The sequence below is a fragment of the Calliphora vicina genome, chromosome 3 (assembly GCF_958450345.1).
Source record: "Calliphora vicina chromosome 3, idCalVici1.1, whole genome shotgun sequence".
NCBI classification, from domain to species: Eukaryota; Metazoa; Arthropoda; class Insecta; order Diptera; family Calliphoridae; genus Calliphora; species Calliphora vicina.
Genome location: NC_088782.1, coordinates 109,052,799 through 109,067,154, shown reverse-complemented (window position 1 = coordinate 109,067,154; position 14,356 = coordinate 109,052,799). Strand labels below are relative to the sequence as shown.

General features: G+C 31.4%; 1 protein-coding gene across 2 annotated transcripts in view; it reads left to right on the top strand.

Annotated features, from left to right (window-relative positions):
• The window catches only part of Mgat4a (alpha-1,3-mannosyl-glycoprotein 4-beta-N-acetylglucosaminyltransferase a), a 36,421-nt gene extending 26,005 nt beyond the window's left edge, over positions 1–10,416 (top strand). For both annotated transcript variants that reach the window (XM_065503980.1, XM_065503979.1), the window contains exons 2-3: positions 7,012–9,034; positions 9,205–10,416. In XM_065503980.1, coding sequence (XP_065360052.1) covers positions 8,104–9,034; positions 9,205–10,085 — 1,812 coding nt within the window. In that variant the 5' untranslated portion in view covers positions 7,012–8,103 and the 3' untranslated portion in view covers positions 10,086–10,416. The remainder of the gene's footprint in view (positions 1–7,011; positions 9,035–9,204) is intronic.
• Positions 10,417–14,356: the final 3,940 nt, after the last annotated feature.

Below are 14,356 nucleotides of genomic sequence, written 5' to 3'. Positions count from 1 at the left end.
TCCATATGTAGCCCAAAATTTAAAATATTTTTTTAAAATAAAATTTTTTTTTAGTATTTTACTTGTATAGTTTTATTTATATAAATTAACTGAAAAACAAACAAACAACATAATTAATTATATTCTGAAAAAAGGGAACAAATTTAAAAATATTCACACCTATCGCGAATCAATATTTCACATGAAATATTTTCCCTTTTCCTTTTTTCGTTCATCAACTTTGCTCAATTGAAAAAATTCCCCTTGTTGTGGAATTTTTAGATGGAATTTTGTAAACAATAAACAGCTGCTACGAACAAAATCAACTATTGTGAATGTAAAGTTCATCGTGATATTCCCGATAGCAATTTTCCCTTCGAGGGAAATGGATATTTCATGGGAACAAAATTTCACATGTTATTGCCGATAGGGGTGATTCATTATTTCGCTACTGACAAAACAATGGAAACTTTCAAACTTCTGCAAGAAAGAAGTGTAAAACGAAAATAATATTTAAAAGAACGATGTAAAAAGCATCCTGTTTACAGTTATTTTATTTTTAAATTCTGGTAATTTTTCACAATTTCTTTTTCTAAGTTTTTCGCATAATTGCTTTTTTTTCAAAGTTAACGAAAATGGCTAAAGTTAAGATTTGTGAAGACTTAAAAAATAAAATAATTAACGATTTTAAAGCTGGTTTAAAACAAAAAAGTATCTGTGACAAATGTTCAATAAATTAATCAGCAGTTTCAAAAATTATAAAGAAATTTCGTGAGTCCGGTTCTGTAAAAACTCAACATTTAGGTGACCTCGTAAGACTACTCCTAGACAAGATAATTTAATAGCGAGAGAGTTCAAGAAATAATTCCTCGTGAGGTTGTTAATAGCCTAAAATTAGAAATAAGTACCCGAACAGTTAGTCGCAGGGCAAATGAGGCTGGTCTTGGTTGCTATCGTCCTGTAAAAAAACCACCGTTCTGCTCGTTTACAATTTACCAGGGATCATTTAAACTGGTCGATACAGAAATGGAATACTGTCCTCTTTTCCGACGAATCCAAATACAATTTAAGAGGCAGTGATGGGAGAACATTTGTAAGACGACCAAAGGGAAAAGATTAGATCCAAAGTACACAAATAAGACTGTAAAGTTTGGCGGTGGCAATATTACGGTATGGGGATGTTTTTCAGGGCAAGGTATGGGCCCAATTCATATTATAAAAGATACCATGACAGGTATAGCATACAGAACCATATTAAACGATGTCATGTATCCATACGCTGAGGAAAATTTGCCCCTAGTTTGGTGATTCCAACACGACAACGACCCGAAACACACCTCTAGGGTTGTAACCGAGTGGTTACAATCTAACGAGGTACGTGTTTTGAAGTGGCCTGCCCAATCGCCAGATCTCAATCCCATAGAAAATCTATGGGAAATTGTAGATCGTAATATAAGGACCCAAAATTACACCAGGAAGGAAGATTTATCGGGGGCGGTTATAAGGGAATGGCAAAATATTTCAAAGGAGACCATTGACTCTGGTTCAAAGCATCGTCGATGTGTAGCAGTTATAAAAAATAAGGGATACCCAACAAAATATTGAGTTATTGCAAAGTTTAGACCATATTTGTTAAAATAATACCTCAGTTTCCATTGTTTTGTCAATGCCGTAATAAAGAAATCTTTTAATTTTGTTTTCACATTTTTAGAATTTAATTAATTATGTCCTTTGTTTTTTGTTAAATTAAGTTAATAAAAGTATACAAATAAAATACTACAAAAATGTAAAATTTTTTAAAAAATTATTTCAGATTTTAGGCCACTAATGAAATATTTGGAAAAGTTTCCATTGTTTTATCAACCACTGTATATAAGGCTAAAGAAATCGGGAAAACAATTTTTAACCCGAATTTTTTTTTCATAAAACTAATTTTTTTGTCATAAATTCTTTTTTTCAAATTTTTTTTTTTAAAAATTAAAAAAAAAATTTTTAAAAAAAATTAAAAAACAATTTGGAAAATTTTTAAAAATTTAAAAAAAAGAAAAATTTAATTTTGTTTAAATAAAAAAATTTTAAATATAATTTGGTGAAGGGTATATAAGATACGGCACAGCCGAATATAGCTCTCTTACTTGTTCAATACCAAATAGTATCTAAAAAGTACAATCGTATCAACTTTGGCATCCGTGGTACAGAAGTTTTTTGCCATTATTATCTCTTCTTGGAGATATGGAGAAAATCTATCCATAAATATATAAACAATTAAAGAATTTTAGACTTCAAAAATCATTGAATTCATTGGGTGCCTCGAACAGCCTTACGGGAAATTCCAATTCAATTCCTTACTATATTTTTTAATTCTCAAAATCTGGTTTGACAATATCGGATATCGATTATCCAATCCGCATCTGCCGGACGATTCTTATATACCCTTCACCAGAATATACTTTATGATATTAGAAACTATTTTTAGTGAAAAATATTTGTAATGAAAAATAATTTGGTAAACAAATGTTGACGAAAAAAATTTGTAATGTAACAAAATTTTAGTGAAAAAAAATGTTGAGGAAAAATATAGATGAACAAATAGATATAGTCGCGGTTTTTTCTCATTTCTCAATGAGAAAAAACTGTAAACTGTAAAACAATGCTTTAAGCATTTTCAAAAGGCTTCAGACCGATGATCCTCTGGCAGGAGCAAAGATCGATTTTGGCCTTCTTAACCTTTTGAAGCTCTTCATATTATTCAAAATGATGTCAACATATTGATTGAGATTGACCTAGAAGTCACGTATCTTCTATTTCTTGTAAAAAAAAGTGTGATGTTATTCTGTTCACAAAGTTAAAAATTGTAGAATATTCTGAAAATGAGGAAATCCTCCTGTAACACACTGAGCTCTAGAGGAACGTGATATGATCTCACACACAATGATTACATCAGAAGTTGTCAAATTGACGAGGAGAAAAAAATGGATATTTGGATTTTTAAAAATATTTCCAGATTCGATGTAGTCGTGGGTTTTTATTCATATCAATTGTTGTTCTTCCCGGGGAAAAAACTTTTTGTTGCCACAGCTGTCGCTGAGTTGAAAATATTTGGCCGTGTGAGTGAGTCGTGGGAACGATTATATCACAGTCATATATTTTGCTCATGTTCAATACAAAAATTCTCGAACATTTTAATTCAAGATATGGATTCGTCAGATATCTGGAAGCGATCGTCATAAAATTTTACATTATTCATGGATGTTATTTGTGTTGAAATGTTGCTCAATATTTATAATATATTTTAGTGCGTCAAAGTGATTTTCGAATGTTGCTTTTATATGGAAGTTATGTTCAATTATGTCCTTACTTTCAATAAATTTGTTTTTAACAAAGATTAAACTTATTTGTGCTTTCATAAATATATAATATATTTATGAAAGCCACAGCCTTATTCTGGCAGAATTCTGATGCAATTTATTCTCTGTTAAATCAATATTTTTAAGCATTACAAACATCCTGACAAATGAATAATACCTTCATAAACTAAAGTGGTGTAGGGTATAAACATGTGTTTATAATCCTACTTAGATAAGATATATTTGAGAGATGTACGTAATACGTCTTTTGTATTTCTTTCTCCAAATAATAAACAGAAAATATTTCAAAGTTCATTATCCCACGCACCCTTGCTGTTTACTTGTCAATTTGTCGTAATTTGATTAATTTTGCAGAATCAAAACAAAGCGTTTTGGAGAACTGAAATTTATTAAAAAAAAAAAATAAATTGTTGGATAAAGAATGGTGTTCAAATTAATGTAGTTAAGAAGCTTGTTAATTGTTATCAGTTTGATAATAATATGGTGACGATTCAACAAGTATATCGATCCATTAAAAAAATGGGAATTTACTAATTCATCCGATAGCCGCATAATTACAACATGCTGCGGCATCTCTATCCACCATATCCATCGACAAGGTTTGGGGTTATTTTGACATCGTAGGGTGACACTTTTGTTCGTTTAGAGCTTGTATTTTAGAATTATGTTATTTTGAAGTGTAGTACTTGTACTTATTGCAAAAATAAATTATTAAATAATTATTTAATAATTACAATTATAATTTAAAAAAACTCTTTAGCATTTATTTAAATTGCTATAAATATTAAGCAGAATGTGAAACGGACTGCGCATTTGCAAATTAAAAACGGGCGGTGGCAATTCTTCGTTGTCAAATTGATTGTAAATCACGTAAATCATCCCAAATGACTTAGATAGAAGAATATCTTCGCCATTACCTCAAACTTTTGGAAGCTTTTAAATAACTCCAACATGATCTGAAATATGATGACTTTAAAATTTCGGGAATTCCTTTACAAGTATTCTTCATAAAGTTACAGTATTATTTCTACACATATAAAACAGTTTCGTTATAATTTGCTGCCAATCTGTTGACATAGAAGAATTACGATTTAAATAACCAAATTTTTGTCACCACAACTAAAATTTTCCCGACACAATACAAAAATTCGGTAATTTAGAATGAATAACTTGATTAATATTTTCTCTGTGTGGCAAAAACAGAAAAATATTTGTTTGATACAGGAAGATAAACGCGCTACGGGCAAGAGCGATTTGAGGGCATGGCCATTTCAAGTGGAGGTGTTGTGAATTGGCTACCGAGATCGTGTGAGTTTTCTTGGGGGGTTTTCTTCATCATTTGCACGATGTTATATTTTAGGCCATTCATATGAATAAATAATGTCGATGATATCTCACACACACTTCGTTTTATTTATTTTTTTTTTGTTGGGACCAGCACTCTGGCGATGATCCTTACTCATGCAATGCATTGTGTTGGAACTAGGAAAATAGGTTATGGTAGGGAGGATAGAGGGAGTAGTGTTTGAGGACATTTGATTTGAATCTTCCTATATTGAAAGTGGCAGGCAAGACTTCAGCAGGAAGATTATTATTAGTGGTGTAAATATTAAGGAGATCAGATGGAGTGAAGTATTTTCTACACCGTTTTAGAAAACCACCCATAAATCCAGATGAAGCAACATGATCTGTCGTGCGTTTGTGAGTTAATATATAAACATTCAGTCTTGCGTGCATTAAAATCGACTTTATTCGCACAACCCCATTCAGAGATTGTCACAAGATCTTGGTAAAGCGTAACATTGAAGTTTTGCCTCATTGCCGCAATCTCCGACAGGCTTGGTCGGTCAATAATTGAATGAATGGCAAATGTTGCTGTCATCTGCAAATGAATAGATAGGGTTTGACATAGAAGGTCGTTTAGAAATATATGTAAGAAATATAGTAGGAGAATGGACGGAGCCTTGTGGTACCCCTGAATTGATCTTGAACTCGTTTGATGAGATTCCATCTACAACAACTCGTATAGTGCGATCTGATCGCTCGAATGATTTGCGATTTTTTTTAAGAATTTTTACTACACCATTTCTAATTGTATTTAAGAAATTTCCAATTGAATTTCAGAAATTTCCATTTGTATTTTAGAAGGTTTCAATTTGTATTTCAGAATTTTCTAATTGTTTTTCAGAATTTTTAATTTTCTAATTGTATTTCAGAAATGTCCTATTGTGTTTCAGAAGTTTCCATTAGCATTGCTATTAAAATTTTCTGAAAAACAATTGGAAAATTCTGAAATACAATTGGAAAATTCTGAAATACAAATGGAAGTTTCCGAAATACAATTATTAATTTCTGAAATACAATTGGAAAACTCAGAAATTTAATTGGAATATTCTGAAATTCAATTAGAAAATTCTGAAATATAATTGAACATTTCTAAAATTCAATTGGAAAGGGTGTAGTTTTTGACATAATTATACCCTTCACCATGAGTTGCAAGGGTAATAGGGTATTTATTATGCCGTTTGTAATTTCAACATTTGCGACCCCACAAAGTATTTATATATTTTGGATCGTTATAGATAGCGGAGCCATGTCCGTTTGTCCGTCTGTATGTTGAAATAAATTTTCCGTAGACCCCAAATAACTTACATACATGATTCATGCATCAATATATCGGAAATTCTTCCGGCTCGGTTGCTATTTAAAATCGATAAAATCGGCCCACCTCGATTTTTGCCCTATTTTTGATCTATGTCTGGATTACTAAGTCAGTAATATAGACTATGGACTAATGATATATATTTCAAAGTTCATTGCAACGATGTATATAAGGCTATATATAGTAAGTTGGACCTACAAAATCGGGAAAAATATTTTTTAACCCGAATTTTTTTGTCATGAATTCTTTTTCAAAAAAAATATTTTTTTAAAATTAAAAAAAAAAATTTTGAATTTGAAAAAACTTTTTTAAAAAAATTAAAAAAAAAATTTGAAAAAACTTTTTTTTTATAAAATTTTTAAAAAAAAAATTTTGATTTTGTTTAAATAAAAATATTTTTAATTATTATGTAATAGCTCTCTTACTTGTTTTGATCTATATCTGGATTACTATGTCAATAATATAGACAATATGGATATCTAATGATAGATATTTCAAAGACCTATATAACGCCATAGTAACTAGGTCTTGCAATGGGTCAAAATCTGGAAAAATATTTTTTAACCCGATTTTTTTTCACCAAAAAAATAGTTTTTCATAAAAAGTTTTTCACAAATAAATTAAAAAATAATTATTAATATTAAAATTTTTTTATATATAGCCGAATATACCTCTCTTACTAGTATTAAACTATGTCCGGGAATTCTTGGAATGAACCGATTTTTTTATTATTTCCCGGGAATGGAAAAAGTTTGGGAAATTAGGTACCACATCTTAAACTAATAGCTATGTGCTATGGACTGTATGAATGATATTTATCTAATTCATATAAGTGCTTCAATCGGATCGATGTATTTTACTTATTTACTAAAGTTTGAATTATTTTACAATATCTTGAATTCATTTGATGTGAACTAATTGATTATCGTTTTATCTTTTCTATATATTTTTTTCAAGTTCAAAATTAATTTATATTTTATTCGTATCTGTTTTTCTTTTCAGATATTCTATGGCCATTACAATTAGACAACAACATTTTACAATGTCCTAAAAAATAAATATACATCTGTATAAATCTGCTTGGAATTGTGTACAAGGAATTTTTATTTCAACCAATATTTATCTATAAAAGAAGAAAAAAAGAAATACTACTATATAATAAATGAACAACCAACAAATTTTAATTGTTTATATGGAAAAGGAATTTTTGTCTACACGTCGAAGAAAGAAAATTTTATATACTTAAAATACAAAATGGTTAAAAGTTGCTGAATTAAACAAATAAGTTATAAGAAAATCAAAAGAAGAGAAACTACAAAAAGTGGAAATCTTAAAAACTAATACTAAGAATTTTTCTAATTGTCTACATCTAAACCGTATAAAAAAAAACTACATTAATTAAAGAATTTACCTAAGAAACTGTAAAACCTACATCACCTACAAAACAAACGATTCAAATTTCCATCAAAAATAATTGAGTATGACACCAAGTTCAGATAGGAATCTTGAATAACTCTACATGATGCAAACTTTTACATTATTTACATGTACGTTCTCATGTATTTAATAATACCAAGCACTTAATTGTGAATTCTTATGATTAAAGAATAATGAAATAATAATAATACAATAAAAATAAAATCCCCCAGTTGGAAACATTAACATTTTAAATTATCTACAAGATTTATACATACATTGTCTACCTAAAGTCTATAACTATATTATAGCTAGTATCGTAATACATACATAAGATTTCTTATTTTTTTACTACAATAATTTACAACATCGAAATTTACATTATTTTTGGAAACTATAGTTTGTCTACATTACACAGGCTGCATTAAAAATACTCAAACTCAAACTTCTAGCTCTTCACAACACAACGCAACTTGGGAATAATTCATTGAAACAAAACCCCAACTCTAACTTACACCATCGAAATCATCCACAAATTTAACAAAAAAAAAAGAAGAAATTCTCAATTCTCTACATGAATTTTACATTGTCTACCTAAAATCTACAATTAACTTTACTGCTAATAAAAGAATTTCAAACACATAGGAATTGTTTCGTTTTTTTTTTGTAACATTTTCCATGAAATATACCTTAAAAATACACAACAACAGCAAAAAATATACACAGAAGAAAATGTTTAAAATACGCCAACGTAGCTGTCTTTTATTAACGTTAGTCATTATATTGCTGCCATGTATTATTGTCCTAATGATAATGGGTCCAGAACTATCCACCGAACAATCGTTATCACAACGTTTGGGTGAATGCCATATGCGTCTTCAGTACTTGGAGTCAATGTACCGTACACGCCAGGAAGATGTGGCCTTGCTTTCACAATATGTTGCACAATTACAAAACGTTACGGCAGCGACAGCGGTGACCTCAATGCCAGCCAACATTGATAAGAACAACTCAACGTTTTACAATACAGCCTCTGCCTCTGCGTCAGCGGCATCTTCATCACTGTTGGATGGCCTGTCTGCTGAGGCTAGACAAATTTTACGCAATGCCTCACAATTGCATACATCACAGCAAATGCATTTGACCTCATCGGCCAATGTACGTCTACCCACAGCTTATCATTTCCTGCCACATCTCTTAGATGATCCCAATTCGTTGAAGCCCGCTTTGTTGAGATCACACGGTCGCTCTGATGTCAGCATTGTATTGGGCATACCAACGGTGGTGCGTGAAAAGCAGTCATATCTTTTGGGCACTCTACACAATCTCATCGAGAATATGAATGATGAGGAACAGAACGAAACATTGATAATTGTTTTTATAGGCGAAACTGATTTGGAGACGGTGCAGGTGATAGCGAAAAAAGTGGAGACTGCATTTGAGCCGTATCTCGAAAATGGTTTAATAGAGATAATAGCACCGGCACCATCCTACTATCCGAATTTGGATAAGTTGCGTATAACATTGAATGATTCGTTGGAGCGGGTGAAATGGAGAAGTAAACAGAATTTGGATTTTGCCTACTTAATGGCCTACGCCCAGTCCAAAGGTAAGTGCCAAGTAATTCATTAAATTAGCTTTATTTAAAGATCTCTAACCTTAAAGAAGTCAATAAACATGAACTCAAAACTATTGATATTCGGGTGCTACAAGACTAGTTAAATCCAACAAAATTTGTTGTCAATATTTCAATCATTTATTATCTCTCTTTCTTTGCAGGCACCTTCTATGTCCAACTCGAAGATGATATCCTAGCCAAACGTCATTTTATAACGGCTATGAAAAAATTTGCCATTACCAAAAGTGCTTTGACAAAACCCGACCAGCCGCCATGGTTTCTACTGGACTTCTGTCAATTGGGTTTCATAGGTAAAATGTTCAAGTCCGCCGAACTCCCCTATCTCATAACATTTTTCCAAATGTTCTACAACGAAAAACCGGTCGACTGGCTGTTGGGCTACTTCATTGAATCCAAGGTCTGCCGCACCGATCAAGATCAAAAACACTGCAATCAAGAGCGCGCCAAATATTGGCTGCACTATCGTCCATCGCTGTTTCAACACATCGGCACTAGTTCGTCGCTTAAGGGCAAAGTTCAAAAGCTGAAAGATAAACAATTTGGTTCTAAAGTTCCCACCTTCTATGCTCATCCCCATAATCCACCAGCCCTAGTTAAATCGAATATAGCCGCTTATAAGAATTATCAACTGAAGAGAGCGTACAAGGGAGAAACCTATTTTTGGGGCCTATTGCCACAACCGGGAGATTTTGTACAGTTTATATTTGAAAAGCCCACTGTACTTAAGCATTATCTATTTCGCAGTGGCAATTCAGAACATCCCTCGGATCGTTTCTACAACACCACTATTGAGGTATTACCCGCCGACACTTTGAGTGAAAGTTCACCGGTGTGGAGTTTTTACAATTCCACCACCGATGGTTATCTGATAGTGGGTAATTTCGATACCATGGGTGTGGCAGAGGGTACAGTAGATGCGAAAATCGGTGCTATTAAGGAGATACGTTTGCATGTGCATGGTGATAGTGAAAATTGGGCATTATTAAGTGAAATTGATTTACAGGTTGACGCAAAAAGATGATGGGAATAGAGAGCGTTGTAGGGGAATAGTTCTTATACAAAAATAGAAAAGAAAATGAAAAACACTCCTCAAAAACAAATTTAAGCTGTGTACTAACTACTCATATAGTTATCTCCATGACCTATTATTACCAAAAAATTTTTTAAATAGAAAAAGTAAACATTCTTCAGTATATGTATTTGAATGTGTTTTGGTTTTTTCTAATGGGTTTTCTAAGTGTTTTTTTATATATATATAAATGTATTTCTAACACATGCAACTAAAACTGCTCTCTTGTAAAATGTGTGTAAAATGTTGTGACATTTGGTTATTTTTTTTCTAATGTAAAAAATTAAATAAACAAGTTCGTATTGAATGTAACAAAAAAAAAACTTGAACGTAGAGCAAGGAATTTGTAAGGATTAGCAAGGATATGGAAAATGATGCCATAATTGATTAGATTTTTTATTCCAATGCCATCTTTTAATTTGAAAAACCTTTTTCTTTTTTTGGAAATTTTGTTGTTTATTTATTTTATGTGAAAGTGGAATGGCTAGTTTTGGTTTGTCAACCCTTTCAAAAATTAAGAAAATGTAATATCAAATGATATGTATATTCCAGGATGATAAGGATTTGTGGTTAATTGATTTGAAGGAATTTTCGAAATACAATGTATAAATCAAACAAAAATAACTCCAGTATATATCGCACAAATTATACAGATATGAATCAGCTGGTTTTAGTAATATGGTAAAGAGTAAGCCCAACAAAACTTATACGTGTATTTAGTTAAATAAAACTTAAACCGTTCAATATACAAATTCTCAAAAATACGCAAATTTATTAAAATATTGTACAAATTCATTAAACATTACAATATTGGCATATTATTCGGTGCCTTTTCTGGAAATCCTCCTATTAAAGATTTTATAGTTGCTTCCGTTACTTTTTTAGGCGAGATGGTCCACTTAAAATCGGACATGATCTGGGATACCTATCCTGTATTCTATAATTATTTTTTTACAAGAGCCCACAGGCCGAAGTTCTGGACATTTGAGTGGATTTGCCTCCCGTGGTACAAAATTTACATTATTGTTTGAATACCACTCAAGGGCCTTCTTTCCCTAGTGGCATGATTAGAGATGCCAAACGGGGAATCCCGTTCCCGAAGCCCGGGATTTTTTAATTTTAAATCCCGGGATTTTTTAATTTTAAATAAATAGGGGAAATTGTCATGCATTTTGACATTCTACATGCCAGAATATCGCAAAGTGATGTTCAAAAAAGTTGTTAAGCTCAACTCCTGCTACAATATAGTTAATAAAGGAAAACGGTATTTTATTTTTCATTGAGTGGGGCTCTAGAAAATCAATTCTTCACATTTATTTGTAAGTTTTCTAACAAAACTCAATTTAAATCCTCTTCAAATGAAATTGATTTTATCTCAGATGAGGTGCTCGAACAAAATGAAAATATTTCGATTGTAAAAAGGCTAAAAGATATCTATATATATAAAAATGAAACGGTCCATGTATGTAATGGCATCACTTGAGAACGGCTGGAGCGATTTTTTTTTATTCGATTCGAAATTTTCAGGAGATGGTTTGTAAAGAAAAGAAATTTTAATTTTTAATATATGCATTGCCTTCTTTTCACTTCTCATTTTTCTTAATAAGAGACATTTTTTGGAAAAACTTGAAGAACTACATTAATAAATAGCTACCGGGCGAAGCCAGGACGGTCATCTAGTTATTAATAAATGTAAAAAACCCAAATAACAATAATGAAACCAAATTAGAATATAGATTTGCAACTTGCAAAAGAAATAGATCATTTTATTTCTGAAGGAACAAGAGGAAAATACTTGCAGATTTGTTATAAGTATTTGCAAAGGAGTTTGTCAATGTGAAAGATGTTTTTCGGCAGCAGCATATGTCGGAAACAAAATGCGTTCCAGAATGGCAGATGAAACCATATCTGCAATATCATTCTTAAGAAGCTATTTAAAATAAACACTGTTTTTTTTTACTAAAGTACTGTTTTTTACCAGTATGTACATTAGGCTGGGTCGATTTGTATGGACGATCAAAAAGTAAAAAATCGTATAGCAGAAACGCAATCTACGGAAAATTCTAAGAAAGTTTCCTAAAGAAACCATGGGTTTAAAACCAAATCCTATCTTGCGCATTTCGCCATGCCAAATAAAAAATTTATTTTCAATTGTAAAGACATGCGTTTCTTTCTTATAATTTTCGGGATTTCAGATTTCCCGAAAATCCCAAAACCCGTTGTCGGGATTCTTTACCAAATCCCGAACCCCGGGATTTTCAAAAATCAGTCTCGTAGCATCTCTAGACATGATGTCAAATCGGGCCAGAAATATGGCAAATTGGCTTGGCACACACACTACATGAAAATCTTGACCCGCAAATTGTGAAAAGTCTACCAGTACCTAAGTTTAATCATCCATCACAACAACAGGTGTATTTTTATACTCTTCACCTTCGTGAGAAGGGTAGTTTGTAGGGTATTCAATCGATTAACCGTTAATCGGTTAAGCGATTAATTTTTGTCGGTTAACTGTTCGAATAATTTAAAAATGCCGATTTTCAAATAACAAATAAACCGATTAATTTTTTTTTTTTTGCACTTTATATAGAAATATAGTTTTGAACACTCAAATTTTATGTGTTAACTCATGACTATTCCCTTCTAACAATAGTTTTTTGAAGTATAGCTCCAAAACTGAAACTAAGGAATTTGGAAATGACCTTTTTTCTAGAATGTTCTATGATTAACTTTGTCCAAATGAGTCGGAGGACATTACAGAAACGAGTCTTTTATCAGAACTTAAAGAAACTATTCAAAATCTACTAAAAAAAGAACTGAGAAATTGGATATTCTTTATCATGCCTTACTTTTGATTTCTCCAACATCGACAATCAGTGACGATAGAGTTTTTTCCAAGTCAACTTTTATTAAAACTAAAGAAAAAAATATCATTTAAAAGGAAAACCTTTATGGCCTCATTTTGTATCTTCAAACGAATTTTCGTTTGCGTTTCCGTTTGAAACGAAAAAATAAAAATTTTTTATTTTATAAAACGAAACGATATTTGCGTTTCAAATCAATTATTTGATGTGGTACCAAGTTTGAAAACATCGTTTTTATGTCCACTTTCTGCCAAATAAATTAAATTACTTTTATTTATTTTCCAACAAATAAAATTTATTGAAAAATTTTTGAAATGTTTGGTTGCATTTGTATATAAAAAGGATTGTTGAATTGTTATATTTTGTTTGTTTTTATACCCTATACCACCATAGTGGGGAGGGTATAATGCGTTTGTGCAGATGTTTGTAACGCCCAAAAATATTAGTCTAACACCCACCTTAAAGTATACCGAATCACATTCTGAGTCGATTAAACGATGTCTGTCCGTCCGTCTGGTTGGCTGGTTGTCCATGTAAACCTTGTGCGCAGAGTACAGGTCGCAATTTTGAAGATATTTCGATAAAATTTGGTACATATTATTTTTTCGGCCCTATTGAAACTGGCTGAAATCGGTCCATTATTTCACTTAGCCCCTATAAAAAATGTCCTTCCGAAATTGGACTTTATCGGTCATAAATGCTTAATTTATATATGTATATCCACGAATTGCGCTCCAAATATGTATTATATATACAAAATTCATGTCACCAAATTTTGTTACGATCGGTCCATAATTAGTCATAGCTCCCACATAGATCCGCTTCCGAAAATCACTTTAACGTGCATAAATCGCTTAAAAAGGTTGGTATACTCACAAAATACTACATAGTAAACTTTCATATAGACATAAATCACACGACCTAATTTCATGGTGATCGGTCCATAATTGGTCATAGCCCTTATATGGGCCCACTTCCGAAAATCACTCAAAAATATAAATTATTGAAATTTTAAAAGAAAAATGTTTTTGCTCTTTTACTTAGTGTAGGGTATTATTTGGTCGGGCTTGACCGACCATACTTTCTTACTTGTTCATATTAAATTTAAAATAGAAATTATTCGGTTAATCGAATAATTTAAAATTAACCGATTATTAACCGATTAAATCAAAACCTAGATTAATTATTTGCTAGATTAACCGATTAAACCAGAAACCAGATTAATTGAATACCCTAGTAGTTTGTCATTCCGTTTGTAATATCCACAATATAATTTTCCGTACAGTACATATATTCTGGATCCTTATAGATAGCGGAGACGATTAAGCCATGTCCGTCTGTCTGTCTGTTGAAATCAAC